Genomic DNA, 26,114 nt, shown 5'->3' on the forward strand with positions numbered 1-26,114 from the left:
CGTGGATGTGCTACTCTGACAGTCTGGCTGAATGGAAAGGGTTTCTTTCTTCCTTGCCTTAGTCACTGAGACTTGCGATTAGAATGCGTTGGAGGCAAACTCTTAAATAAAATAGTCTCGGTCAGTTTGTCTCCACCTTCTCCACTTGGGTCTTAGGTGCCTTTGTGTGTTTGGTGGGACTGGGGCCCCAGAGCGGGTCTGGCCTCTGGCTCATAGTACTTCCCCCATGTGACTCAAGCCCCTACATTGAGAGATTTTTTTTTTTTTATACCACTGGTTCATGTCCCCAGCTGGGACATTTGAGACCCCACTGAGGCACCCCTGACCGCCATGAACCGTCTTCCTAGCTCCTGAACCACGCTTGTATTATGGGCAAGAACTTGGGGGTGTTACTCTCCAGTGAGGTAGAGTATTCTTGTTACTGATGGGAATTCTCCCATTTTAGCCCATGCCTCACCACTGTCATCATGTCTCCCTCATCAAGCACACGTGGTGCGGCTGGTAACCTGCCTGGCAGCCTCACTGTCCTGAAGTCCCCCAAGGCAAGGTGACCCACCCCTTTTCCTTGGTCCTTCCAAGCTGGCCTTTGAAGGTCCTTTCCAGCCCTGCTATTTTATGGCCTGGTCTCTAAATCCCCAGTAGATTAGAAGGGACCGAAGAACTTTTATAGGCTAACAGCAAGAAGAACAAAGTAACTACAAAATACACAGGGAACTCTTAAAGACAGTAGCCCTCAGTCACCCTAAAAAGCTCTGGAGCCCCCAAGGTCCACAGTCTGTTCTAGATCATGACACAGTGTTGCAGACCTTTTTTCTTCTGGCTCAGCATAGATTAATAAGAGGAATACAGGAAAAATTACTCGCCACATAGCAGAACAAACATCAGTTTTGTGATAATTTTACTTCAAAATGGTTACATGTAAAAGGGATACACTTACGGGATTCCCTTGGGTCCCTGGAAAAGTTGCAAGTTGCCCTCTAGAAGTTCCAGATGGTTCAGGTTTTACCGTAATATGTTTGTTTGAAGCTAATGGCCTAGGGGCTTCCTTGGTGGCGCAGTGGTTAAGAGTCCGCCTGCCAATGCAGGGGACACGGGTTTGAGCTCTGGTCCGGGAAGATCCCACATGCTGTGGAGGAACCGAGCCCGTGCGCCACAACCAGTGAGCCTGCACTCTAGAGCCCGCGAGCCACAACTACCAAGCTCGTGCGCCTAGAGCCCGTGCTCCACAAGAGAAGCCACTGCAATGAGAAGCCCGCGCACAGCAACAGAGACCCAATGCAACCAAAAATAAATAATAAATTAATTTAAAAAAAAAGAAGAAGCTAATGGCCTAGTGAAAGGGTTCCTTCCATTTTTTCCCCCCAAGCAATTTGCCTAATATTGGTATTAGCCAAAGTGTAAGTAATACTTTGACCTTTTCTGGTTGAGAGGTGAACAGATCTGGGTTGTAGGATGCAGATAAGTAACTTTTCTCTGGTTTTCTCCTTGCTCCCTCTCCCCTTGTCCCACACCAGAAAAAGCTGGCAGGCTGACAGAGGCGGCCTCAGGACGGACCTTCTGGCTACTGACCGTTTCGCTGGTAAGTGTGTCTTGTCTCAAGGCTTCCTGGCCCTGGGCTGTGTGCGTGCCTTCTTCCATTATGTTTTATCCTTAAGTTCCTAATGGTTCTTCAGAGAGAATCACTGTAGCTAACCTCCCAGCACGGAGCAGTGTGTATACTTCAGGTAGATGTGTCATCTGGTTTCCATCTATTTTTAATCTTTTTTCCTTAAATGTGAATTACGTTTGCTCGGGGTATCTGAATTTGTATCTTGCTTTTCTTTAGAAATACAGAGTTTAATTTTCTTGAACTTGGGGAGGGGTCTTACTGTGTTGTAAAAATGATGAAGAAACTCACTCTTAATAAATTACTTGACCCTCTTATACTTTTTTGCCACGGTGGCACAAGAAGACACTTGGTGCAGAATTGTGTGAAGAGAGTGGGTTCTTCCTCTTTGCAGTAGCATGGGGCTCACCTGGAGCTGGAGAGAGGCAGCCAGTGCTGAGTGAGCCCCTTTTCCAAATAAGGGAGCTGTGGCTTTGAGAGCCAGAGTCTCGCTGAGCACTGCGGCCACTCAGGAGTGGGGTCCGGAGGCAGACTGCGGGGTTCCTACCCTGAACTGAGGAACTGTGTGCCCTTGGGCCTGGTCCCACCTGCTGCAAGTCCCCTCCCACACCTGGGAGACCGGACGTGGGAGAACAACCAGTCACCGCACGCCAGAGGCACTTAGACTGCTACCCCTCCTACCTCTTGCTGTTACACTGTCGCCACAGAGCAAGGGAGGCTGCTCTTCAGTGGCTCTTTGCAGCTACTGTCAAATGATACATTTTATAAGCATTAGGAGGCATGAGGATAACAGATTAACCAAATAACTGAGATAGTTGTTAGTAGAACCATCCAGATGTTGATCTGTGTCTGGGGCTGGGTCAGACATGTATTGGGTTCCATTGGGGCCCCGTGGGTGGAGAGAGGGGTGGCCCCTGGGCGTCCTGGTCCTGAACCTCTCAGCTGGCGCCTACATCTGCTCTGTTATGGGCAACGGGGGGGAGGTTTTCCAGGGTGCCCCCCCCCCCCCGCTTGAGTTTCTCCTTTTCATCACTTGGTGAGAGTTTGGGAATCACCTTATGTCAGCAGTTGTAAGTGAGGAAGATAAGGTGTTGCTTGCTGGTGAAGCAGAGTGAACCCTGGGCTTAAACTCTCAGCTGAACGGATCAGGTAGCTGCGAGCTGTCTGTGCCGGACTTGCCTCTCTGACTCACCCCCCTGCTTCAGTGGCTCACCCGGATCGTGTGGACTCCTGAGATCAACCATGAGCTCCGTTGCCGTTCTGACCCAAGAGAGCTTTGCTGAACACCGAAGTGGACTGGTTCCGCAACAAATCAAAGGTGACGGCCCCTTCCCCACTGTTCTTGTTGACCGTAAGACACGGCTCTTTCCAATCCTCATGAGAGCCTGTGGCCTCTCCAGAGGTGCCTTTCAGCCCTGTGCTTGTGCGGTGGGCCAGGACCCACCAGTGCTGTGTGCTCCGTTTTGCACTACCCTCGTGTGAGGGGTGAAATTGGCCAGGAGTGGTGGATGGATCGCCTACAGTAAGATTTAAAATGTGGACAACTTTCTGGAAAGCCAGTGAATTTGGCCTTTGTGATTATTAGGATTCTTCTCCAAAATCGCTATTGCCCAGTTGTGTTGAACTGGACTCTGGGATGGGAAGCATCCCAGAGCTCTGTCGGGAGATAGCTGTGAGGATGAAGGTGGGACTCGGGCGCTGCACTGGCCCAGGCAGCCAGCCCCAGTGGGGACCAGTGCTGCCCAGGAGGGACAGTACACGAGCTGCGGCATCTGCAGGACGGTCGCTTCGGCGTCTCTAGCTCATACTTCACAGTCTTGTCTTTCCCTTCAGAGTCTGATGTGTGTGTATGACTGCAGGACAACTTGACTTGAATGCTGTTTCCATCCAAAGCCCTTCATCTGTAGTTAGATTTTATAAAATTTGTAGCTGAAAGAGTAGCTTGTTCTACCCTTTGTCGTTCCAAACATTCTTTAAAGTTTTCCGATAACTAAATTGAATATCAGTTCTTAAGTTTAAATTAATTAAAATTACAAGTGCGTTTCATCCGTCACACTCGCCACGTTTCAGTGGCTTGTCTCTCAGCAGTGGAGACCTAGACACTGCCGTTCGCTTGGGTTCTCAGTGCCTGCTGCCTGGGGCTTCCACACGACCCAACAGCCCTGTGGGGTCTGCGCCCCCGTGTTTAGGTGAGGGGAGCGGGCACTGGCAGACTGGAACAGCTCGTCACACGGAGTCTGTCTTGGCATCCAGGATAGCACGGCTGCATGGCTAGAGTCGCGACCCTGGAGTCGGAATTCCAAGGGTCATCCCTCTGCTCTGCGTGCACCTCTGTTCACAGTAGTTTTTATTGGGCCCTGCCATTGCCGAATACTGTTTTCAGCCCCGGACCCTAGGGTGACCCAAACAGTCACGCTCCTGCTTCCATGGAGCTGTGGTGAACGGTCGGGGCACTGTGGAGGGTGGAGCAGGGGGTCACCGGGACCTGATTTCCTCCTGTGCTCCCTGCATTGGGAGTGTGGGGGGCAGAGATGGCAGGTCCCGCGATGCTTTCAACATGGTACATTACAGTGGGAAATCAGCTGCAATTTACCTCGGGGGGGGGGTTCTCGCTGGCAGTGCTGGGCAGCAGCAGCATTTTGTTCTGCAAATTTAAGAGCTGGCTATGTGCCAGGCATTGTCGTGGTCGTGATTGTTTTTGAATACAGGATTGGAAGACTCTTCAGGGCCGAAAAGTCTGTGTCAAGGCCTTCCATCAAGGAGCTCACCCCATTAGGGGAGCAGTGGGGCATCCAGCGTCTGAGCTGAGGCTCACAGGGGAGGCTGTGCGTAGGGCAGGGGCGCCATCCGGATCAGAGTCTGGCCCTTCCAGTTGACAGGCTGAACTTGAGGGCGCTGGGCCTGCGGAGCGGCGGGGGCCCTTGCCTGTGACCGAGGGAAGAGGTGGGGGGTTGTCAGTGTCAACTGTCAGCAGTCAGTGCTCTCTCTTTTTGACGTTGAAACCCTCCTCGTGGTTTTTCCATCTAACACTGAAAGTGGTGTGCTTCCTCTTAATCTATGTTGGCCGGTCCAGTTGCCACTTTAAATTCAGAGGAGGAGAGCGACCCTCCAACCTACAAGGATGCCTTCCCCCCACTCCCTGAGAAAGCAGCTTGCTTGGAAAATGCCCAGGAACCTGCTGGCGTCTGGAATAACAAGATCCGGCCCATCAAGGCTTCCGTCATCACTCAGGTAGAGAGTCCATTCTTTTTTCACCTGCCCCTCCAAGTAGGAAGCAGTGGTGTCTGATGGGAGGTTTTTGTTTTTGTTTTCTTTCGGCTGTGCCGCGCTGCTTTCTGGATCCTAGTTGCCTGACCGGGGATCAAACCCAGGGCTTCGGTGGTGAAGGTGTGGGACCCTAACCACTGGACTGCCAGGGAATTCCCGGGAGGGTTTTTGAACATGCAGATGTGAGAGTGCTTTGGACATGAGAGGAGGCCTTTGGATTAAGTCGGTCTCCCCACCCCCCAGAGCTCTAGGGAAGCACAGCTGCCCTGTACCCCAGCACCCAGAATGGATGGTCCCATATGTTTTCAGTCCACTGCAGTCCAGTCTGTGCTCCAGCTGCTGGAACTGCCCTTGGCTTCCGTGTCACCAGCGTCAGCAGCTGTCCCGCTGTCTTGAATCAGTTTTCTCCCCTTGATTTTTTGGGACTCCGCTAGCCTGTCTCTGCTCCCTGGAGCTGGGGTGTTGGCGGGCTCAGTGCTCTCTCTGTGTGTCGATGTTGGGTCATGGTTGTCGACTACCACCCACGCACTGAGAAGTCCCCCTAAGCCCAGGACTCATCGCCGGCTGTAGTCTGGTTCCCCCAGCCTCCTGATGTTGTAAATGCACCAAGTTCCACATAGTGGCTCAGGCCCTGAACCACAGTCCTGTTGGTTCCCTGCTTCCACCCTTGCCTCTGCTCAGCCCGAGTCCTCAGTCAGAATGTGTCCTCCTTCACACTCTCCGTTGTCTTCTCATCTCACCCACAGGGTGGGCTGAGGGACCAGCACTCCCCCTCCTACCTCGTGGACCCCTGCTGTGCTAGATGCTCCCCGCCCCCTTTGTGGAGCTCTCCTCCCTTCCCGCTCCTCTGCTCTGGCCCCTCCCAGCATAGCCAGCCAGGTCCTTCTCCCCTCCCAGTTTGTTTCCTTCACTGACCTTGCTCATTACTGTTATGTGATGCCCCTTGCCTTCATTTGTACTTGGTTGGTGGCAGGGCAGGGGGTGTCTTCTTCACTAGGACTTCTTCACAGTCTCCTGCCCTTAGGTGCTTTCCACTTGTCTCTTAACTGCCCTCTGGGGCCTTAGAGCAGTAGGCAGGGGTGATACTTAGTGAATGAACAAACTCACGTTCTTTACTGTGTATGTTCGGTTTCTGGACACTCCTGTCTTCTCTTCTTGGTCTCTTAACCTTACCTTTTTGACCTTTTCTGAGCAGGTGTTCCATGTACCCCTGGAGGAGAGGAAATACAAGGACATGAACCAGTTTGGAGAAGGTGAACAAGCAAAAATCTGCCTTGAGATCATGCAGAGGACTGGCGCTCACCTGGAGCTGTCTCTTGCCAAAGACCAGGGCCTGTCCATCATGGTTTCAGGGAAGCTGGATGCTGTCATGAAAGCCCGGAAGGACATTGTTGCTAGACTGCAGACGCAGGTGGGTGTTCCCCGGCCGGTCCTCCCCAGAAGGGGCACTCCAGGCACTGCGGACACGGCTCAGACCCGATCCGACTCTTGCCACCAGTGGGCAGGGCCATAGAGTTTGCAGGCAGGCCAGCAATATTCAGAGCCTCCTGGCACTTTTAGTGTGAAACCACTAACTCAGTGATAGAACTAGGGCACCTCCCATTTCTGCTCTTGCGGTGAATGAACTGAAAGTTAGAGGGGCGTCCCAGAGCTTCAGACACGCAACTGAGCTTGCCCAGTTGGTGGAGTGAGGACATGCATGTGTAGATCAGCAGTTCCCACTTCAGGCTCTGAGGGTCAGTGAGTACGTGCCTTGTTAAATACACACTTCTAGGCCCCGGGCTTGGGAGATCACGAATTCCATAGTTCTTAGCAGTCTGATACCAGTTACTTGGAATTTATTTGGGAACCATTGTAATAAATGAGTAAATCAGTGATGCATTTCTCCCGAAGTGGCATCACTTAAAGGCCAAGATAAATGCAGAGGATCGTATTAAAATGTAGTATGACAGGTCTTTAGATGGGTTTAGGTGGGAATGAGGGTTCTTCCCACCTGTTGCTGAGTCTCTGAGCTTTTGGGAGAGCTGGCTCTAGATGTGGTGGTTCAAAGATGGGGAGCTGACGTAAGAGGGGCCCCAGGGGGCTTAGTGGGGAGGGGAGCACAGCCCGGTGGGCTCCCATAAATATAACCACATCCTGTTAACTCACTTATTAAAGTTAATAAAGTTAACTTCTTAATATACCCACATCAACCCAGTCTGTGTATGGTCTTCCCTCATCATCTCAAAGGCGTCCTTCCTGGTTGGATTTTTCCTCAGTGTCCGGATGAGACTTGCCCGCTCCCGCTCGTTCATTCCTCAGCAGCTCCTTCCTCTCCTCTCCTTAATGCCGTTGATTTGTTCTCGAGGGACAAGCAGGTGTTTGGCTCGTTCCACTGTCCATCGTTATTCCTGTAAATCGGAGGGTAGATCTAGGGGCTCTCGATTGCTTTCATGTTCAGCTTGTATGTTTGGCAAGAAAACGTGTGGGTAGTGCTTCTGTACTTGGTGTTGATTCCAGGATTGATCCGTAGACTCAGGTGTCTTCAGCAAATCCATCCATGGTAAAGTTCCTGACCAATCTTTTGCTTAATAGTTCTATCAACCATTGCTATCGCTGCCTGAATTCATTTGGGGTTGCAAGTGATGGCTTTCTAGTCTCTCCCTCCTCCTGAATTAGTTGGTATTCTGATGAAGAACTTCCGGGTGGGACGTGCAGGATAAATCATTGATCCTGGGCTTCCCTTGTGGCACAGTGGTTAAGAATCCACCTGCCAATGCAGGGGATGTGGGTTCGAGCCCTGGTCTGGGAAGATCCCGCATGTCACGGAGCAACTAAGCCAGCGCGCCACAGCTACTGAGCCTGTGCTCTAGAGCCCCGGAACCACAACTCCTGAGCCCACGTGCCACAGCTACTGAAGCCCACGCGCCTAGAGCCCATGTTCCGCAACAAGAGAAGCCACCACAGTGAGAAGCCCACGCACCGCAACGAAGAGTAGCCCCCCTCGCTGCAACTAGAGAAAGCCCGCACACAGCAACGAAGACCCAGTGCAGCCAAAAATAAATTTATTAAATAAGTAAATTTATTTTTTTAAAAAATTGATCCTTTTCCCCTTAGTTTTTAGACCACATTGGCACTCTGGCATCTTGGGTCCATGGGTCTTCTCAGTGTCATCATGAACTTCTGGTGTGTTGATTAGTTCTTTATGCAGAAATTGCCTTGTCTCTGGCCCACGGGAGCTCCTTCAGGGAGGCACCCTGCACCTTCTGACATAACTGTTCATCTTGAACCACTTCCTTATTTGTAACACAGACTGACCTTAGCCATCTCTTTCCACAGACCTGAAGTCAGTTGTTGGTCCAAGAGTTCTGGATGTTTATGGTGGGAAGTTGGCATGAGTTCAAACACATGCTTCTAATTAAGGTGAAAGATGGTGGGGTTTTAAAATCATTGAAGTAATTCTCTCTCTATTGAGGTTATGCTATCATCTTGATATATAGTTAGGTTTGTTTGTTTTTAGTTTATTTTCAGTTTTTAAAAAGTACTTAAATATTCCATGATTGCAAAGTCAGAGCCCTGTGAGGTCCTCTTGGCCCCTTTCTCCCCTGCTGGGTGACCATTCTTGGTCTTTGGGGTATTCTTCCATTGTTTGGTTTGAGAATAGAAGCAAAAGGTTACCTTGCTGTGAACTCTGTTCTGCACCTTGTTTCTTCCTGCACTGCATCCTGGAGCAGTCTGCATCGAGGCGCAGGTAGTGGCTTTCCTCGTTTCTTTACACAGCTGCGCAGTGCTCTGTGGGTGTGCTGTGATTTCAGGCATTCCTCTTGATGGGCACTTGGGTGGCTTCCAGACTTTTGCTCTTAACAAATCATGCACAGTTAAACACCTTGTGCACCTGCTATTTCCTGTTTTACACAGTTATCTCGGGAGAGATTTCCTAGAAGTGAGATGGCTGGGTCAGAGGTTATCTGCATCTGTAATTTTGCCATCACAGCCAGATCCCTCCCCTGAGGTGCTGTGCGTTTGTCCTCCCGTTGGCTTTCTCAGAGCCTTGCCAGGACCGTCAGATACTGGGACTTTCTGGACTCTGAAAGATAATTGCGTATACTTTTAATCTGCGTTTCCCCTGTGCACTGGTCTCCTGCCCTTTGCTGTCCAGGTAAAGGTTTTCCGTCCTGCTCGACGCAGTGGGGCTCTTCAAACCCTGCATCAGTAACACGTTACAGATACAGTTCCCAGTTTGCCACCTGGGTTTTGATCTTGGTATGTTTTGCTGTGTGAAAGTTTCATTCTTATGTAGTCAAAATTCGTTAATCTTTTGTTTTTTTGAGTTGTTGTTAGGAAAGTTTCTTTTTACTTTGGGTCGTAGGAAAGTTTATTCTTATTTCCTCTGGTGCTTGTAAAGGTGTTCTTATATTTCAAGTCCTGATCTGTTTGGAATTTAGTGTGAATGGTGCCACAGACAGATCCAGAAACATCCTTCCCCATATAGCTATCAAGTCATTGACACCAATTTTAGTTTCCCCGCAGTGATTTGAGTGGCAGTTCTTATCACGTCCTAAATTTTCGTGCTAACTTGGGTCTGTTCCTAGATTTTGAGTTGGTCTGTCTCTCCGTGTGCTCATGTTCTCTGTTTTATTGGTAATGGTTTTATATTTTAATATCTAGTCCAGTTACTGCCACCACTCCTGTACTGTTCTCTTTCAGGATTTCCTGTCCATTCTATTCCCTTTTGTTCTACCCTTCAAGCTTGATCATCAGCTTTTTGCTCCGAGCGGTGTTAGATCACCCAGGGCTGTGCTCTGCCTTGTGGGACGCACGTTCCACCTGCTGTGTTTTGGGTCCAGCTGCTGAGATGAGTGGTCCGCCTTTCGCATCTTCTAACCATGTGTTGTCAGTATGAGTTAAAGCTGCTGAGTCCGGATCCTAATTTTTTCTTCCTCTTACGGACAGTAAGAGTTGGGTAAAGTAGTGGTTTTCCCCAGGGTTCCCCTGTGTGCGGTCATGTGCTTCTTCCTCTCCAGCCTCGTGTCGGCTCTGCTTTCTCGTGTCTCCTTCGTGGGAAATACTCCGGTGGAGGTTGGCAGTGGCTGTGGACAGTGCACGGCCTTAATGAGCAAAGCTTTCCTGCCAAATACAGCTCTGGGGCTGAGGGTGCATGTATATTTGGTCATGTTAAAAAAATATACATCCACTGATTTCTATTTTCTTGCAAATTTTTATCATGAAAGGATTTTGATTTTATAGAGATGATCATTTGATTTTTCTCCTTAGATCTAACAATATGATGATTTATAGAAATGGATTTCCTAATATTGAACCATTTTTAGAATAAACCTCATTTGCTCATAATTTATAAGCCACTGGTCTTACTTTCTGTGCTAGTTGGGAAGTGAGGGCCTTTTTCATTGCCTCCGTGCTACAATTTAACATTTCTGTTGTGAGTGTTGAAAAGTTGGCTGTGAAGCTGTGTCCTTTGGGGAAGGAGGGAAGGTGGCTGGTCTGTGACTTCCTGCTGCACTAGTGGTGGGAACCTTAACACTTGGCCCTTTTCTTTTTTTTGACATCCTCTTGGTTGATGACTGTTTATAGATCTAGGAAGACTGGAAACCTCTGTCTTCCTCCCAGATTTTCCTGTGACTTCAGAAAGTTACTTAATTTCTGGCAGTTTGAGGATTTGGATTATTGTCGTTTTCTTTCCTCAAATGGGTTGTCTATTTTAACTGGTTGTAAAAGAGATAGCAAGAAGAGTTTATTCCTACATATAGGGCTTATGTCTGAAGACAAGAGCATATAGTGCTCCAGAGACAACAATTCATCTGGTTAGTCAGTCTGTGCCTGCATTCCTGCTGTGTCCTGGTGTGGTGTGAGGAGTCACTGAGCTAGGAAGCAAGCACGTACCATTCTTGAGTATTCCTGTCCTCGTGATGGCTTAGAGCTGGGCTGAGAAGACACTGAAGGAATAATCGTGATGGCTGAAGGGGTGACGCAGGACCATGGGTCTGTGTCACGTTCGAACTCATTCAAGCCTGGGGCTTGGTCCTGCTTCCCCATGCAGGCCATGTTTAACCCGAGACTGTTCTGAAGGACGGGTTGGGGCTGGCAAGGTGAGAGTAGGCAGAGGTGGCGTTCCAACCAGGGAGGATGTCGTGGGAAAACGTGCTTTTGCGGAACCTGCAAATGTTTTTGTTTTTTTGGTTCTTTCCTGCCACAGGCCTCAGCAACTGTTGCCATTCCCAAAGAACACCATCGCTTTGTTATTGGCAAAAATGGAGAGAAACTGCAAGACTTGGAGCTAAAAACTGCAACCAAAATCCAGATCCCACGCCCAGATGACGCCAGCAATCAGATCAGGATCACCGGCACCAAAGAGGGCATCGAGAAAGCTCGCCACGAGGTCCTGCTCATCTCCGCCGAGCAGGTGTGGCCAGCCACGGGCCTGGTGTGCGTGGTGGCCTTGCCCCAACCACCGGGAGGCCCAGATCTGTGCCCTCATGGTTTCCGTCCTTCCCTCTCAGGACAAACGTGCTGTGGAGAGGCTGGAAGTAGAGAAGGCGTTCCACCCCTTCATCGCGGGGCCGTACAACCGGCTGGTCAGCGAGATCATGCAGGAGACGGGGACACGCATCAACATACCCCCGCCCAGCGTCAACCGGACCGAGATCGTCTTCACGGGGGAGAAGGAGCAACTGGCTCAGGCTGTGGCTCGCGTCAAGAAGGTTTACGAGGAGAAGGTAGCAGTCAGGAGGGGGGCAGAGAGCAGCCCAGCCCTGCCCTGTAGCCTTCGAGGCCTGGACAGCTCCAGTCGCCACAGTTAGAAGGGGGCGCCTGCGCCTCCCCGTAGCTGTGAGGCAGTGGGCCAGGCTCTGCTGGGCGGCTGTCCCCACGGATTCCCACCCGAGCTCCCCCTGCCCTGTGTGCCCCTGGGCACGTGTCGCTCAGAGCTGATCAGGCCTTTGGGTGAGCTGTTAGCCTGAGTCGGTGGGCTTTGAGGTCTGACGCTGGTTCCTTTATTTGGGGAGATGACGGGGTGTTTTTGTTTCTTCCTAGCTAGTTGCAATGATTACTCTGGGCTTGACTTAAATTCTGCAGTAATTCTTTTGAGGAGAAAGCCCAGTCCTTGATTAGTGGAGTTTTCTGGGGATTGGCTGGTCATCGTCTTCACTATTCGGGGCTCACTTGCTGTAGTCGGGGCCCCGTGTCCTGCTCCCGGCCCTTCCCTCTGACACCCTCACGGCGCTCTTACTTAGAAAAAGAGGACCACGACCATCGCAGTGGAGGTGAGGAAATCCCAGCACAAGTATGTCATCGGGCCCAAGGGCAATTCCCTGCAGGAGATCCTGGAAAGAACTGGAGTCTCTGTGGAGATCCCTCCTTCAGACAGCACCTCAGAGACTGTGATCCTCCGAGGCGAGCCTGAAAAGCTGGGGCAGGCGTTGACTGAAGTCTATGCCAAGGTAACTGCTCACTGTGGGGAGACTCCGATGAGCGTTTCCTGGGACCGTGTCAGGGGAGGGCAGCACTCACCTGTCTCTGAGCCCTGGTGAGCCACCTGGCTTGGTGTTCACGAAACCTGGACTCTGCAGACCCACGGGTTTGTTTCCTGGTTTTCCTAGGCCAACAGTTTTACGGTCTCCTCCGTCTCTGCTCCTTCCTGGCTTCACCGTTTCATCATTGGCAAGAAAGGGCAGAACCTGGCCAAAATCACTCAGCAGATGCCAAAGGTAAGGAATCGTTGTCTGCTGTGTTGAGTTGATCTTCGTCATCCCATTGCTGACATTGCTTTTGTCCTGTGGGGGTGGGGGTGCCTTTGAAGACCGGGGCACCCGTTTTAAAGATCAGTTGTTGTGGGTGACAGTCAGCTGCTCCGTGGTTAGCCAGGGGTGAGCAGAATACGTTTTTTCAAATACCCGTGTCACGTCTTTGGGTCTTTTTAACCAGGGGAAGAGTGTATTCCTAAGTCTATTGAATATCTCAAGAAATACCTCATTTAGTTGTTACGGTGTCGTAACCTGTGAGTAGTTACATCTGAGAATTTCGTGGAGCAGAACTTGTATACGATTCGTGTGGAGGTGGAGTCTGTGGGCCTTTCTGCCCTCCGCGTCTCTGTCCTTCGGGCGGCAGTAGGTCCGGTAACCTTGGCAGAGAACGCGTGCGTCGTATTTCGTTCCTGTTCTGTTCAGAGTCCTGGTTCCCACGGTGGGGCTGGCTCCGTGGCGCCGGCCTCCCGGGTTGCCCTCCCCATGCGTTGTTTCTCACCTGGTGTGTTGGGCCGGGTGGGGTCGGGGGGCAGTGGTGGTGACGTTTCACCCCCGTTGTCGTCTGTCTCACCCCCCCTCGCAGACGGGGGGGGGGCGTGAGCAGTGAGGTGTTGATGTGCTCCATGCCAGTGGTTTTGGTGGCGCACAGTGGGGAGGCCTTTGCGGTTCCCACACAGTGTTTAGTACCAAAACCGTGGTCATCCCCAGACCGCCTTTCCAACTTCTCCTGGTGTCTGTGGATCGGCTGCTGCCCTGGGAGAGCAGCCCAGGCTCGCATAGGAGGTTGCTGTGGCCGTGCCATCCCGGTGGGCCGACTCTTGTTTTGGTGCGGTAGGTCCACATCGAGTTCACGGAGGGCGAGGACAGGATCACCCTGGAAGGCCCCACAGAGGATGTAAACGTGGCCCAGGAACAGATCGAAGCCATGGTCAAGGACTTGGTAAGGTGCCCCGGGTGCTGGCCGAGTGGGCATAGGGCATAATCCTGTCACTTGCCAGTCAGACCTCACGTGGGGGCCCTGGAGGCGCGGGAGGGGGGCCCAGTCGGCAAGTGGCGAGTTCTGAAACAGCTGGAATCTGGCCGAAGTCCGGGAGAGCCGTGGGTAGACGAAACCTTACTGTGGCAGGGTGTAGACGAAACCTTACTGTGGACGAAACCTTACTGTGGGTCTTGCGAGAGGCCTGTAGGACGATCCTGCCGCAGACCCTGAAGCTGAGTGGGAAGAGAGGGCGGCCGCTGCCAGCTCCCGGGCCTTGGTTCTGGCTGTGTGTCTGCGGATCTGGGCCCAGGTCCTGGACTCTGGTCTCTAGTGTCCTGCTCTGTGCTTCTCCCGCAGATTAACCGGATGGACTACGTGGAGATCAACATCGACCACAAGTTCCACAGACACCTCATCGGGAAGAGCGGGGCCAACAGTGAGTGGGGGCAGCACGCGGAGGGCAGGTGGGGCGTCCTCAGCAGAGCGCCAGCGGGAGGGCGGCCTGGACTCCTAGCTGGGGCCTCCCCCAGGGCCGAGGTTGGCCTGGAGCTGATGGGCCTAGAGGTGAACGTGATGAGCCTGGTCGTGAAGGCATGCAGGGGGCCGTGTCCTCACAGTTCAGCCAGACCTGCTGGGGTGGGGTCTGCCATCCGCCATCCTCACGTGCGCCCCTGACCACGCCCCTGCTGGACTGGCCAGCCCAGGCTCAGCCGCGGACTGAACCGGCTCAAGTTGGAACGTGCCGAGTGAGCGCTACGCTTGAATCCGCGGATGTCGGATGTGTTTTGAAATCCACTGCTTTGCTCAGTTTAACTTCAGTGCCGTTCTAGGCATCACGGTGCTCACCAGTCCTGAGAACAGCTCTGTCCCCTGTGTGTGACCTTTGGTGGAGGTGAGGTAGCGGGCACCCCCCGCCAGTGTAGGTAGGACACCTCCGTGTGCCTGCCCTGTTGGGTTTTGCCCTGTGCAGTCCATTCTTTGTTCAGAGTAAATGTAAGCTAGTTAGTTGCTGCTGCTTTAGTTGGTGTCAGTTGTGAGTTCTGGAGCGTTGTAAACAACGGGCAGACGCCCACAGGGAGTGCCACCAGTCAGTGCTGCTTGAGCCGTAAATTTGCACACACCATAAATTTGCTTTTGTTTTTTGTTTTGTTTAACTGCAGTGTTTTCTTAAACAGAAAATGTAAGGAAGTGCAGTTCTGATGTTAATTTCTGGTTTCTGCTCCCTGGGAAGTGCAGAGCCACTTTGCATTGTTCAGAGAATTGTGTCTGTTCCGTTCTCTTTTGGTTCAGTTTCTCACCTTCGTTTTCTTTCATCTAAAATCTGCCACCCAGCTTCTGTGTCCTTGGCTCTTGTCCCATGTGGTTCTGCCCTGGAACAGCAGCCCCCGAGCGGGTCGGCTCATGGCTGTGTCCGTGTTTGCTCAGATCCCTCCTTGGCGACCCTCTAAGGAGCTTGGTTCCCCTTTACTACATGGTGGGCAAAATGCCGACCCCATTTCCTGGTGATGAGGCTTCCCCAGGGTGTGGGAGCCTGGATCTCTGTCTAGAGAAGGTGACAGGGGAGGGTTGTCAACAACTCCAATGGTTTTGCAAAGACAGTGAAGTGCTCAGGCTGGAGCTGGGCTGACGATGGAGTCTCCTTAGACAGCATGGCCTCCGTGGGCTCCAAGGTGGTCGATGGGGGTGCTTTTATCTTCAGGTAATGTGGGAGCTTCTGGATTTTAATGGCTTCTTATTTTTATTATATTCTTGAGAGTAATTTTTTTTTACTTGAACAGCAGTTGTCTGTCTCCACATTAGAAATGCGCTGGCCGTGCCCAGACCAGCTGTATCTCAGGCACCGAGTGGCCCTCGCCGTAGGACACTGGAAGTTCTCAGGGAGGTGCCAGCCTGTGGTCCATACCTGGCTCCTTGTCGAACATGGAAGGTCTTGCTGTGGAGTTTTTGCTTATGGGAGGAGCGGTTAGCTTTGGGGAGGGCTCTAGCCCTGTCCTGCCGCGTTGTGAGTCATTGGTGGCGCAAGGTAGATTCTACATCCAGTTGCGCGTGTCCTTTTGTGTTCTTCAGTAAACAGAATCAAAGACCAGTACAAGGTGTCCGTGCGCATCCCTCCCGACAGCGAGAAGAGCAACCTGATCCGCATCGAGGGGGACCCGCAGGGCGTGCAGCAGGCCAAGCGCGAGCTGCTGGAGCTCGCCTCCCGCATGGTGAGCCCGCGGCTGGGGCTGGGGCTGTGTGGCAGCACCTTCCTCCTGTGCCGTCCTAGAGGGTGGCCGGTGCGGGTGTGACTTGCTGGTACCGAGTTTCCTTCATTCCCCCCCATCCCCAGGGCCCCATGTAGTGCTAGGGAGGTGCTAGGGCTCTGGGTGCTCAGCCTTGGCCAGACCCCAGAGTCCCAGCTGCAGTGATGACTTCTCTGGAGGTGATTCTCGTGTGCAGCCAAGGTCAAGAAGCACGGCTGTGTGGTTATCTGCACAGCCAGCGTCGGGGTGGTGCCTTGTTCCCCATCCCAGAGACTAAGCCACCAGCCCTCACACACGTTTCTTGGTTTTCTGAGTCAAATGCAGACAGATATATCCTTGCTCTGGGGTGCCTTATCCTGGTACTGGGTTGCTGAACCCTTGTTTCTCTGTCACCCTGATGCCAGTCTGATCCAGAACCTCCCAGAATTGTTTGAAGCATCTGCTTGGCTGTTAGTGTTTGTCTCTGTGTTCCAGCTCTGCTCGTTTTCTTGTACTTCCCACGTTTTGATAGGACCTCTGGAGGAGGGTGAGAGCCACACGGGTTCAGCGCCCTGTGTTGAGCCACTCTTCCTTAATCGTCCGCACAGGGACGCGGTCCGGGCCACGCAGTGTTCAGGAGGGCTGTGCAGAGGGCGAAGCCTCGCAGCCCGCCCGTTAAGTAGAATTGCTGGATGAGCTGCTGCAGTAGCACTTCTGGGTGAAGGGTCCTACACTCCGTTTTCTCGTTCTGCTTTGTTCAGGAGAATAACACACAACCAGAGAAACGTGCAGTGTGGGCATTGCTGGAGAGGGCAGGTGCTCTGCGAGGGGTGCTCCCTGCCAGCCGCTGGTGCCTGGCAGTGCTGCAGGGGTGCACCTGGGCGCCCCTCACTGTGCTCAGTTGTATTTTTAGGAAAACGAGCGTACCAAGGATCTAATCATTGAGCAGAGATTTCATCGCACAATCATTGGGCAGAAGGGTGAACGGATCCGTGAAATTCGGGACAAATTCCCAGAGGTAAAGGTTTCCCAAAGACATTCTTGATTCAATATTTTGGAATGCAGTCCTCGCTGATAATCAGACTTGGTCTCCTGATGATTTGTTCTAGGTCATCATCAACTTTCCAGACCCAGCACAGAAAAGCGATATTGTCCAGCTTAGAGGGCCCAAGAATGAGGTGGAGAAATGCACGAAGTACATGCAGAAGGTGGCGGCAGACCTGGTGAGGGCACGCTTCCATGCTTTGCTGTGCGACAGTGTCCAGGGTGGTAGGGGCTGGGGGTGCTCCCCAGAACCCCTGCTTCGGGGAGCGCGCTCGGGCACTGGGGCAGCCCCCCCACCTCACGGTATTTAGAGCAGCAGAAATCCTTTTCCTGTGCAGAGTTACTTTGTTTCTTTTCATAAATTTATTTATTTACTTACTTCTGGCTGTGTTGGGTCCTCGTTACTGCCCACGGGCTTTCTCTGGTTGCGGCGAGGGGGGGGCTCCTCTTTGTTGCGGTGGCCTCTCCTGTTGCACAGCACGGGCTCTAGGCACGTGGGCTTCAGTCGTTGCAGCACGTGGGCTCAGTAGCTGTGGCCTGCGGGCTCTAGAGCGTAGGCTCAGAAGTCGTGGCACAGGGGCTTAGTTGCTTCGCAGCATGTGGGATCTTCCCGGACCAGGGCTCAAACCCGTGTCCCCTGCGTTGGGAGGCGGATTCTTAGCCACTGCGTCACCAGGGAAGTCCCTGCTTTGTTTCTTGAGGGGTCTTCGGATACCTAGGCAGAGAAATTCTCCCACCCAGTAAGGAGAAGAGAGGGTTACACACGTAGCCTGAGGAGTCACGTATTGATTTGTTATCTTCCTCGAAACTTGGAATGCGAAGAGGCAGTTTGGAAAGTGCTGAGGGCGGTTGGTGGGAGGGCTGCAGGTGCCCCGTGCTTTCCAGGGGTTCTCGGGGGCTTGGACTTGACCTCCTCAGAGGGGTGATGGGGAGGGCTTCCCAGCGCTGCCCTGGAGGGTGGGAATTGCTGCCCTCATGGGCATTTTGAGCTCTCTCCTAGGCCTGGCATCCCGGCCTCTGCCCACCCTCAGGCAGCTCTGCTCCTGGCTATGACACCAAAGAGCTGGTGTGTGTCCAGGCACTTCTGGATTGTAGAACACGTGTGTAACAGATCATAGGCGCTCTCGCGGGCCACTCTTCCCGGGAGGGACTTTGCGGTAGCTGACTGGCACGCCCGGTTGGTCAGTTGTCGGATAAGTTGTCTCACCTTTCCTGTGACAAATCTCTGGAGGTCAGGTGGGGAGAGAAGTAGGTCGCAGAATCCTGTCATTCCGTCCCACCTTCAGGCACAAGAAGGACAAGTCAATCTGTAGTACGACGGTTAATTGTACCATCTTCTGTGTTTTTTAGGTGGAAAATAGCTATTCAATTTCTGTTCCGATCTTCAAACAGTTTCATAAGAACATCATTGGGAAAGGAGGTGCAAACATTAAAAAGGTGACCGGCCGGCGTGTCTCCCAAATCTTGGCTCTGCCCCCCCTGCCCCCATAGCCCTGCGCTGTTCTGGCTTTAGAGCTGAAGAAGGGAGCCTTGCTGCCCAGCCCTGGGAAGTCAGCCCCTCACGGTCCCCTCGCTCCTTGTAGATCCGGGAGGAAAGCAACACCAAGATCGACCTTCCTGCAGAGAACAGCAACTCGGAGACCATCATCATCACAGGCAAGCGAGCCAACTGCGAGGCCGCCCGGAGCCGCATCCTGTCCATCCAGAAAGACCTGGTAACGGGACGCTGTGTGGCGGGGTGCTCTAGCCTGGGGCCTGGGGTGCAGGGCCGGGTGGGCCACCAAGAGATGCCTGCCGCTTGTCCCACTCAGGTGCTTGGAAATCGTCCCATTCTGAAGGTGTTACTTTTTTTTTTTTCAATTTTTTGAAAAATTAACAGGCAAGAGGCCGCATGTGTTTAAAGTGTGCAGTGTACGTTTTGACCGCTGGAGTCACCTGCACGACCCAGATAGCGCACCCCGTCCCCCCGGAATACCCTCATCCCCCTCACTCCCGCCTCTGCCCCACTGGGCTCCTGGCGCCCCCCATCCACCCTGGTCTCTGCGCCGCCGTGGGTTGGGGTGAGTTTCCTGCTTCACTGTGTGAGGGGAACCGTGGCGCCTCCTCCCGCACGCAGGCCTCGCTGTTCTCAGACCACAGGTCCTTCCAGATTCACCACGTTGTCACATGTGTCAGTGCTGCTTTTCACTGCCGGGTGACGCTTCATCACAGGAGATCATGTTCCTTCTTGTGTGAGCTTTGTAGTTTGTGTCTTTCAAGGGGTTTCCTCTTTTATCTAAGTTGTCAAGTTAACTAGTGTAAAAATTTTCTTAATGTTCACGTATTATCTCTTTCCTGTCTCTGGTAATGTCATCTTTCTCATTCCTAGTATGCGTAATTTGCAGCATTGTAGAATGATCTCCTTTTAACCCTCGTAATATTCTTTTCTCTGAAATCTACTTTTTCTCTTATCAAAGTGAGATTCTTTTAGGCAGCTTGCTTTTTTATTCAGTCTGACAATCTCTGCCTTTTAAATAAAAGTGTTTACGTTTTAATCACATTAGTAATTATATATGTTTCTGTGGTATGTATGGCAAGTTTTATTACATACACTTAGTAAGTTAATTAAATTACATTTAATGTGACTATAATTTTTCCATTTTTAAAATTGTGAAGTTTGAAAAACAAAATTCAGCATCCTAACCACTTTTAAATGTCCAGTCCAGTTCAGTGGCACTAAGGCCATTCATACTGTTGTGCAGCCGTCACCACCGCCACCTCCAGAACGGTTTCATCTTCCCAAACGGAGACTCTGTCCCCACCAAATAACAGCTCTTCCTTCCCTCTCCCCAGCCCCTGGCCTCCTCAGTGTGATTATTTTACGTAGAGCACTTGGATTTAAACCTACTGTCTTGCTGTTTGTTTCGCTTTGTCCCATCTACTTTGTTCTCTTTTCTGCCTTCTTTTGGGTTAGACGTTTTTATGATTCCTTTTAACCTCCTTTTTTGGTCTATTGGGTGTACCTCTGTTTTATTTTAGTGGTTGCTTTAGGGTGTTTGGTATATACATCTTCAACTTCCCACAGCCTGCCTTCAGGTGACTTGATGCTGCTTGAAACGCAGTGTAAGGAACTGAGAACAGTGGGCCTCCAGCCCTGCGCCCGCCACTGTGTTTTGTCGACATACCGTAAACCCTACATGCATCTTAATAAGAAAATATACCCACGTCAACATATCCTCCTCGCTCTAGCTGTTCATCCCTCCCTCCCTCCAAACCGTGACAACTACTAGTCTTTTCAGTGGCCCCATAGTTTGCCTTTTCCAGAATGTCAAATAGTTGGAATAGCATGTAGCCTTTTCATACTGGCTTCTTTTACTTAGTAGTAAGTAGTAAGATGGATCGTGTCGTAAGAGTAACATTTGGTTTTGTAAGAAACACCAGACTGTCTTCCACAGTGGCTGCACCATCTCGCATCCCCACCAGCCCCACATCCTCAGGTTGGTGGCTTTCGTTCAGCACTCGAGGCTTTGCCTCAGTGTCTCTCACTTAACGTGGTTTCCGACGAGACACCTGATGTCATCCTTGCTCCTCTGGCCTGTTTAATGATCATATCACCAGCTTTTAGCAACTTACGATGTGTCCTGGTGTAATTTCATTCGTGTTTCTTTGGAGTTTGAAGCTCTCATCGAGCTTCTTGGATATGTGAGGTTAGAGTCGTCTTCAGATTTGGAAATATTTGGGTCGTTATTTCTCACTTTTTTTCTGTCGTCCGGAAACTCAGATTACCTGGTGCTAGGCAGCTTGACCTTGCCCTGCTGTCCACCAGTGCCTTTTTATTTGCTTGGGGAGGAGGAGTGCTTTTTTTCCTCCTTTCAACAGTCTCTTCAAGGTCATTAGTTTTTTGCAATGTCTGATCTGTGATTATACCAAGTATATTTTCCTCTTTTCATATATTGTCTTCACCTCTACAAGTTCAGTTTCAGCCATTTGTTTTTATGCTTGACACATTCAGCTTGCCTTTGGCTTTTTGACCTGTGTAGTCTAGTGATGAAAATACCTGTTTTAGTGTCCTTGGCCCACTGGCTCTAACCTCTGTGTCATTTCTGGGTTGTTTTCCGTTGTTCATTCCTCGTGATGGGTTGTTTTTTCCTACTTCTTTGCATGTCCGGTTTTTTTGTTTGTTTTTTTTAATTGGATGCTAGATGTTATGAAGTTTACTTTGGTGGGTGCTGGATATTTTTGCATTTCTATAAATATCTTTGAGCTTCGATAAGTTACTTTAAAACAGTTTGCTCCTTTTCGGACTTGCTCTTTAGATTTGTTGGGTGGGCTCACAGCGGTGCTTAGTCCCGGGTCTGTGGCGGTCCTTTCCCTGGCCCGGCTGGTCTCCCTGCACGTTCAGCCCGTGAGCTTGCAGTGCTGGGGGCTGCGCTCTCCCTGGGCTGTCAGGGCTGCATGCTTGATGCAGGGGCTTGGCCGGGGGCAGGGACCAGGCTTGGCCTGTTTCCTGTCTCCGGCGTCTTGTCGCTGTGTCACGTGGGACTGGAGGTGATCCAGTCCCTTGAGTAGAGGCAGGGTCCTTGCTTACGGGGCTCTTGGGAGGGTTGGTCCTGGGGCATCTCGGCCCTGCCGCTGCTGCAGGCGCCTGAGGGAGACATCTTGTGTGACGTCACGGCTTTCCCTCCGCGGCATGTCTGCCCTTTCCCGCCACACAAAAACCTGGCTCGCTCGTGCTGTGTGTCGTTTCAGGCCAACATAGCCGAGGTGGAGGTCTCCATCCCTGCCAAGCTGCACAACTCGCTCATCGGCACCAAGGGCCGCCTCATCCGCTCCATCATGGAGGAGTGCGGTGGGGTCCACATCCACTTCCCCGTGGAGGGTTCGGGAAGTGACACCGTGATCATCAGGGGCCCTTCCTCGGACGTGGAGAAGGCCCGGAAACAGCTCCTGCACCTGGCGGAGGAGAAGGTGAGCACCGCCCAGGAGGGTCACCGTGTCTGTCCTCTTGTCACGCTGGGCGCCTCCACACACCCTCTCTGTGTGGCAGGTTAGCAAACACCTATATATACCTGTGTGTCTCTGATTCTTGCCCCCACTGAAGGGCCTTTCCAACTCGGATGCCTACATATTCAGTGTAGAAAATGTGCTGCTAGGCTTGTTATTTGGGGCTTTTTCCCTCAAGTATGATTTACATACAGTAAAGTTTAGTGTATAGCTCTGAGTTTCGACAAGCATATGTTCATGTGACCGCCACTCAAATAAAAACCTTTTGACTGTCACCTCCCAAGGTTCTCTGTTGACTCAGTCGCCTTTGCCCTTTTGTTAAAATCCCAGGTGCCGCTCTGTTTGTGGACTTGGCTCCGTTTCAGCAGCACCGCAGTGGACGGCCCACTTTGTGGGACGTCTCGGGAGGCCTTCAGCTTCGTGCTTTTTAAACTGCTCTGTCTCTTCTAGACCCTTCGCCTTTCCATATGCATTTTGGAGCCAGCTTGTCAATTTCTAGAGCGAAATCCTGCTTGGATTTTGATTAGGGTCATGTTGGATCTGAAGATCAAAGCAGGGAGAATTGTTGTCTCGGCAGTTTTGAATCTTCCAGTCCACATCGATTCAATTTTTAAACTCTGATTTTTCATTGGTGTTTTGTAGTTTTTAGCGTGAAGATCTTGTTCACGTTTTGTTAGGTTTATGTCTGTTTTGATTTTAGTTTGTTTTTATTATAAATGGTACTTTTTATACGATTGGCACTTCAATCTCCAGTTACTGTTGCATGTAGAAGCATATTTGATTTTTGCATATTGGCCTTATTTTATGCATCTGGTCTACAGCTCACTTATCAGTGACAGTACCTTTTTTTGTGGATTCTTGTGAGTTTTACAGGTGAAACACACCATCTGTGAACGTGCAGTTCTTTTTCTTTTTGCCCTGTACCGCCTGTGTGTCTTGTTTATTTACTACGTTGCTCGGACCTCCCGTGCGCTGTTCAGTAGCCGTGGTGAGCAGACAGCCTCTCCTGGCGTGGGCTCGGGGCAGCCCTCGGCCCTTCGCCGTGCGGGACGTGAGCTGTGCTCTGGGTCTGTGGCAGTCGCTCTTTATGCAGCTGAGGAAGTTCCCTTCTGTTCCGAGTGTGCTGAGCGTTTTCTTCAGGAATGGGTGTATTGTAGGATCTGTTGACATGATCACCTGGTTTTTCTTTTTTTAGTGCAGATATTAGATTGATTTGGTGTTTAACCAACTTTGGCGTTTCCGGGGCGAACCCCACCTGTTTTTGATGTCTCATCCTGTATCATGTTGCTGGGCTGGGCTCAGCTAACTCGTTAGCTTTTAGAATGCTGCTATTTGCGAGTGTCTGTCTGAAAAATTGAGGATTCTCAGTGGTGTTTTGCGAAACCGGCACTTAAAGATAACAGACTTAGGCTGTTCACCGTTTAGCTTGGGGGCCGGGTTTCATGACGAGAAAGGAGAGTGGTTGCCCGGCATGGGCTTGTCCGCCTGGGGGTGTGTCCCCCTCACATTCTCCTGGCGCTTCTGCCAGAGGAACCGGCATCTCAGCGAGGTCGCCAGGCCAGGGCCTTTCGTGGTGTCAGATGTGGGCCTTGGTTGGCTTGGCCGTCTCCGAGTTGGAGGTTGCAGCTGGTGGTGCGTAGGTCACCTGGAGCCCTAGGGAGTGAGGACTGGACAGGGCGCCGTCCACTGGCGTCGGGAGCAGTGTGGGTGCCTGGGCTGGGAGAGGCTCCCGGCGTGCCATGGGCTTCCTGTTGTGCGGGTGCAGTCCCCCCAGCCCACGTCCCCTTTGCAGATGGAGATAGAGAGCAGCTCGCAGAAGCTTGGTCATTGCTGGTCAGTGGCAGGCCTGGGGCTCTAGGCTGAGTGCTGTCCCCACCTTGGTGTCTCTGATCGTGGAGGGGAGGAAATGCGAGTACCATGTTGTCCGGGTGTCTGTCCACGTGCTTGCTGAGGTTTGAGTAGCCCCCTTTGGAGGGACGTTGGTGACACTGTGAGGAGAACTCCCCCTCACAGTGCCAACCCCTAGGCCCTCTTCGTCACCTGCTCTAGGGCCCAGGCAGGTGGCTCAGGCCAACAAACGTGGGGTTGGTTTCTGCAGCAAACCAAGAGTTTCACTGTCGACATCCGCGCCAAGCCGGAGTATCACAAGTTCCTCATCGGCAAAGGGGGCGGCAACATCCGCAAGGTGCGTGACAGCACCGGGGCCCGCGTCATCTTCCCGGCGGCTGAGGACAGGGACCAGGACCTGATCACCATCATAGGGAAGGAGGGCGCCGTCAGGGAGGCCCAGAAGGAGCTGGAGGCCCTGATCCGGAGCCTGGTGAGGCCTGGTGGGGGCCGGGCCCTGGCTGGGGGCCCTGGGGTCCCGGCGCGCTCAGCAGGGCGGGTCACACTGCGCCCTTCTCGCAACGCCGCAGGACAACGTGGTTGAAGACTACATGCTGGTGGACCCCAAGCACCACCGTCACTTTGTCATCCGGAGAGGCCAGGTTCTGCGCGAGATCGCTGAGGAGTACGGCGGCGTGATGGTTAGCTTCCCACGCTCCGGCACGCAGAGCGACAAGGTCACCCTCAAGGGGGCCAAGGACTGCGTGGAGGCAGCCAAGAAGCGCATCCAGGAGATCATCGAGGACCTGGTGGGCGCCCGGGAGGCTCGGCAGGGTTCCAGGCCCCAAGGCGGGTGGACGCTCCCTCGGCAGCGCCAGGGGTCTGGTGTTCAGCCTCCTTCCTGATGGTGGGTGGGCATCCCACAAGGACCGGCCTCGCCCTGCTCCTCCCAAGGGGAGAGGTCCTCTGAAAACGTGTGGGGTTTCTGAACCAGCCTTTAGAACCTCACCCTCCTTGTGGACCAGCCCAGCCTCCAAATGTCATCCCTTGAGGGATGGCTCCTAACAGCACCTCCTGCAGTGCGGTGGGGGAGGGGCCCTCCTTTGTCTGCAGAGCAGTGAGATGTTACGTTCTAGTTCTGGGCGGTACGCTTTTTGGGAAGCGCTTCAGAAAGAGGCCTCCCCTTTGGCCCTGCCCTGCACCGCAGGCTGTCCATATGCTGGGAAGCGGCTATAGGGGGACGGAAACGAAAGCGATGGATGTGAATTTGACCCTAAGCAACTAACCTTTGCCGGTTATTTTCTTTTTGCTCTGTCTCCCCACAGGAAGCCCAGGTGACCATAGAATGCGCCATACCCCAGAAATTCCATCGATCGGTCATGGGCCCCAAAGGTTCCAAAATCCAACAGATTACTCGGGACTATAACGTTCAGATTAAATTCCCAGACAGAGAAGAGAACCCAGGTGAGTCCTTGCGGTGAGCCCTGTGCTTGCGAAGCGGAGGGTGTGGGGGTGTGTGTGTGTGTGTGTGTGTGTGGTCCCAGCCTAGGGTAGGTGGTGGCGGCTGTTGGCTGTCCTGGTGAAGCTCCTCCCTTCCTGGGGCTCCTGCGCGGGTGCACTGCCAGTACAGTCGGCTGTCCTGGGGGCTTCCAGAGGTTCAGGGTCACTCCCTGGTTTCTCAGAGGTGGGCTGTGTTAGTTGCTCCAGGGTGGTGAGGTGCCCTTCAGATCTCCTAGAGGTTCACAGCTGCTGGTGACCAAGCCAGGGGAGAGCAAAGCACCTGCAGCCTCCTGTGCAGTGGGGAGCCCTGAGTGCAGGCCTGCCGCTTTTTCCGGGCCCTCTGTGTGCCACGTGTGCTGGGCTCCGTCCCGGCAGCACCTCCTCCCCGTTGCCAGCACCCCTCTCATGAGGCAGCCACTGACGGGCCGGAGGGCACCGTCTGAATGGCTGGCTGCCCTTATGGGACGGCCCTTCAGCTCCAGGTGTCCTGCCTGTCACCTGGTTGTGCTTGTGCCCCCGGGGACGGGACAGGGCAGGGCAGGGCGATCGGTGGTCAGGGAGGTGACCTGCGGGATACAGATCTAGCTGGTGTCTCAGACCCAACTTTGTAAATCCCGTGTCCTCCTTGCTTGCCCATCTCCTTCCTGTTGACCCATTGGGTCTGGTGGCAACCCTGTGGCCTGCAGGGTGCACTCCCATTGCTCTGTCCTCTGTCCTCTACGGAGCTTGTCATGGCTGTTGAAGCTCCTAGTTTCCTGAGAAGATGGGCTGTTTTGAGTAGAAACGAGTTAAATCCTATTTGTCACATTTATGTTTCACACTTGAATGTTTACTTCCTCATTTTGAAACTTCACATTAAAGAAAGATTACACAGAATGGTGTAAAGATACATCCAGATCCACCCCCCTCCCTTACACACAGGCACGCTTGTTTTTTCTGAGTTTTTT

At 52.4% G+C, this 26,114-nt stretch overlaps 1 protein-coding gene across 6 annotated transcripts in view; it reads left to right on the forward strand.

Moving 5' to 3' along the window:
- HDLBP (high density lipoprotein binding protein) overlaps nucleotides 1–26,114 on the forward strand; it is a 67,325-nt gene that overhangs the window by 34,679 nt on the left and 6,532 nt on the right. For 5 of the 6 annotated variants that reach the window (XR_009540988.1, XR_009540989.1, XM_060151611.1 and 2 more), the window contains 19 exons: nucleotides 1,515–1,579; nucleotides 2,812–2,924; nucleotides 4,680–4,837; nucleotides 6,069–6,284; nucleotides 11,067–11,273; nucleotides 11,371–11,586; nucleotides 12,103–12,309; nucleotides 12,469–12,576; nucleotides 13,448–13,552; nucleotides 13,949–14,027; nucleotides 15,659–15,798; nucleotides 16,727–16,831; nucleotides 16,923–17,036; nucleotides 18,208–18,294; nucleotides 18,441–18,572; nucleotides 21,586–21,804; nucleotides 23,939–24,160; nucleotides 24,258–24,476; nucleotides 24,993–25,131. Coding sequence is in view for 4 of the 6 variants with exons in the window: in XM_060151611.1 (XP_060007594.1) it covers nucleotides 2,849–2,924; nucleotides 4,680–4,837; nucleotides 6,069–6,284; nucleotides 11,067–11,273; nucleotides 11,371–11,586; nucleotides 12,103–12,309; nucleotides 12,469–12,576; nucleotides 13,448–13,552; nucleotides 13,949–14,027; nucleotides 15,659–15,798; nucleotides 16,727–16,831; nucleotides 16,923–17,036; nucleotides 18,208–18,294; nucleotides 18,441–18,572; nucleotides 21,586–21,804; nucleotides 23,939–24,160; nucleotides 24,258–24,476; nucleotides 24,993–25,131 (2,749 nt within the window). In the remaining 2 variants the exon portion in view is untranslated. The remainder of the gene's footprint in view (nucleotides 1–1,514; nucleotides 1,580–2,811; nucleotides 2,925–4,679; nucleotides 4,838–6,068; nucleotides 6,285–11,066; nucleotides 11,274–11,370; nucleotides 11,587–12,102; nucleotides 12,310–12,468; nucleotides 12,577–13,447; nucleotides 13,553–13,948; nucleotides 14,028–15,658; nucleotides 15,799–16,726; nucleotides 16,832–16,922; nucleotides 17,037–18,207; nucleotides 18,295–18,440; nucleotides 18,573–21,585; nucleotides 21,805–23,938; nucleotides 24,161–24,257; nucleotides 24,477–24,992; nucleotides 25,132–26,114) is intronic. The other variant, XM_060151613.1, reaches the window with a different exon arrangement.

This window comes from Lagenorhynchus albirostris, chromosome 6, assembly GCF_949774975.1.
Source record: "Lagenorhynchus albirostris chromosome 6, mLagAlb1.1, whole genome shotgun sequence".
In the NCBI taxonomy this organism is placed as follows: domain Eukaryota; kingdom Metazoa; phylum Chordata; class Mammalia; order Artiodactyla; family Delphinidae; genus Lagenorhynchus; species Lagenorhynchus albirostris.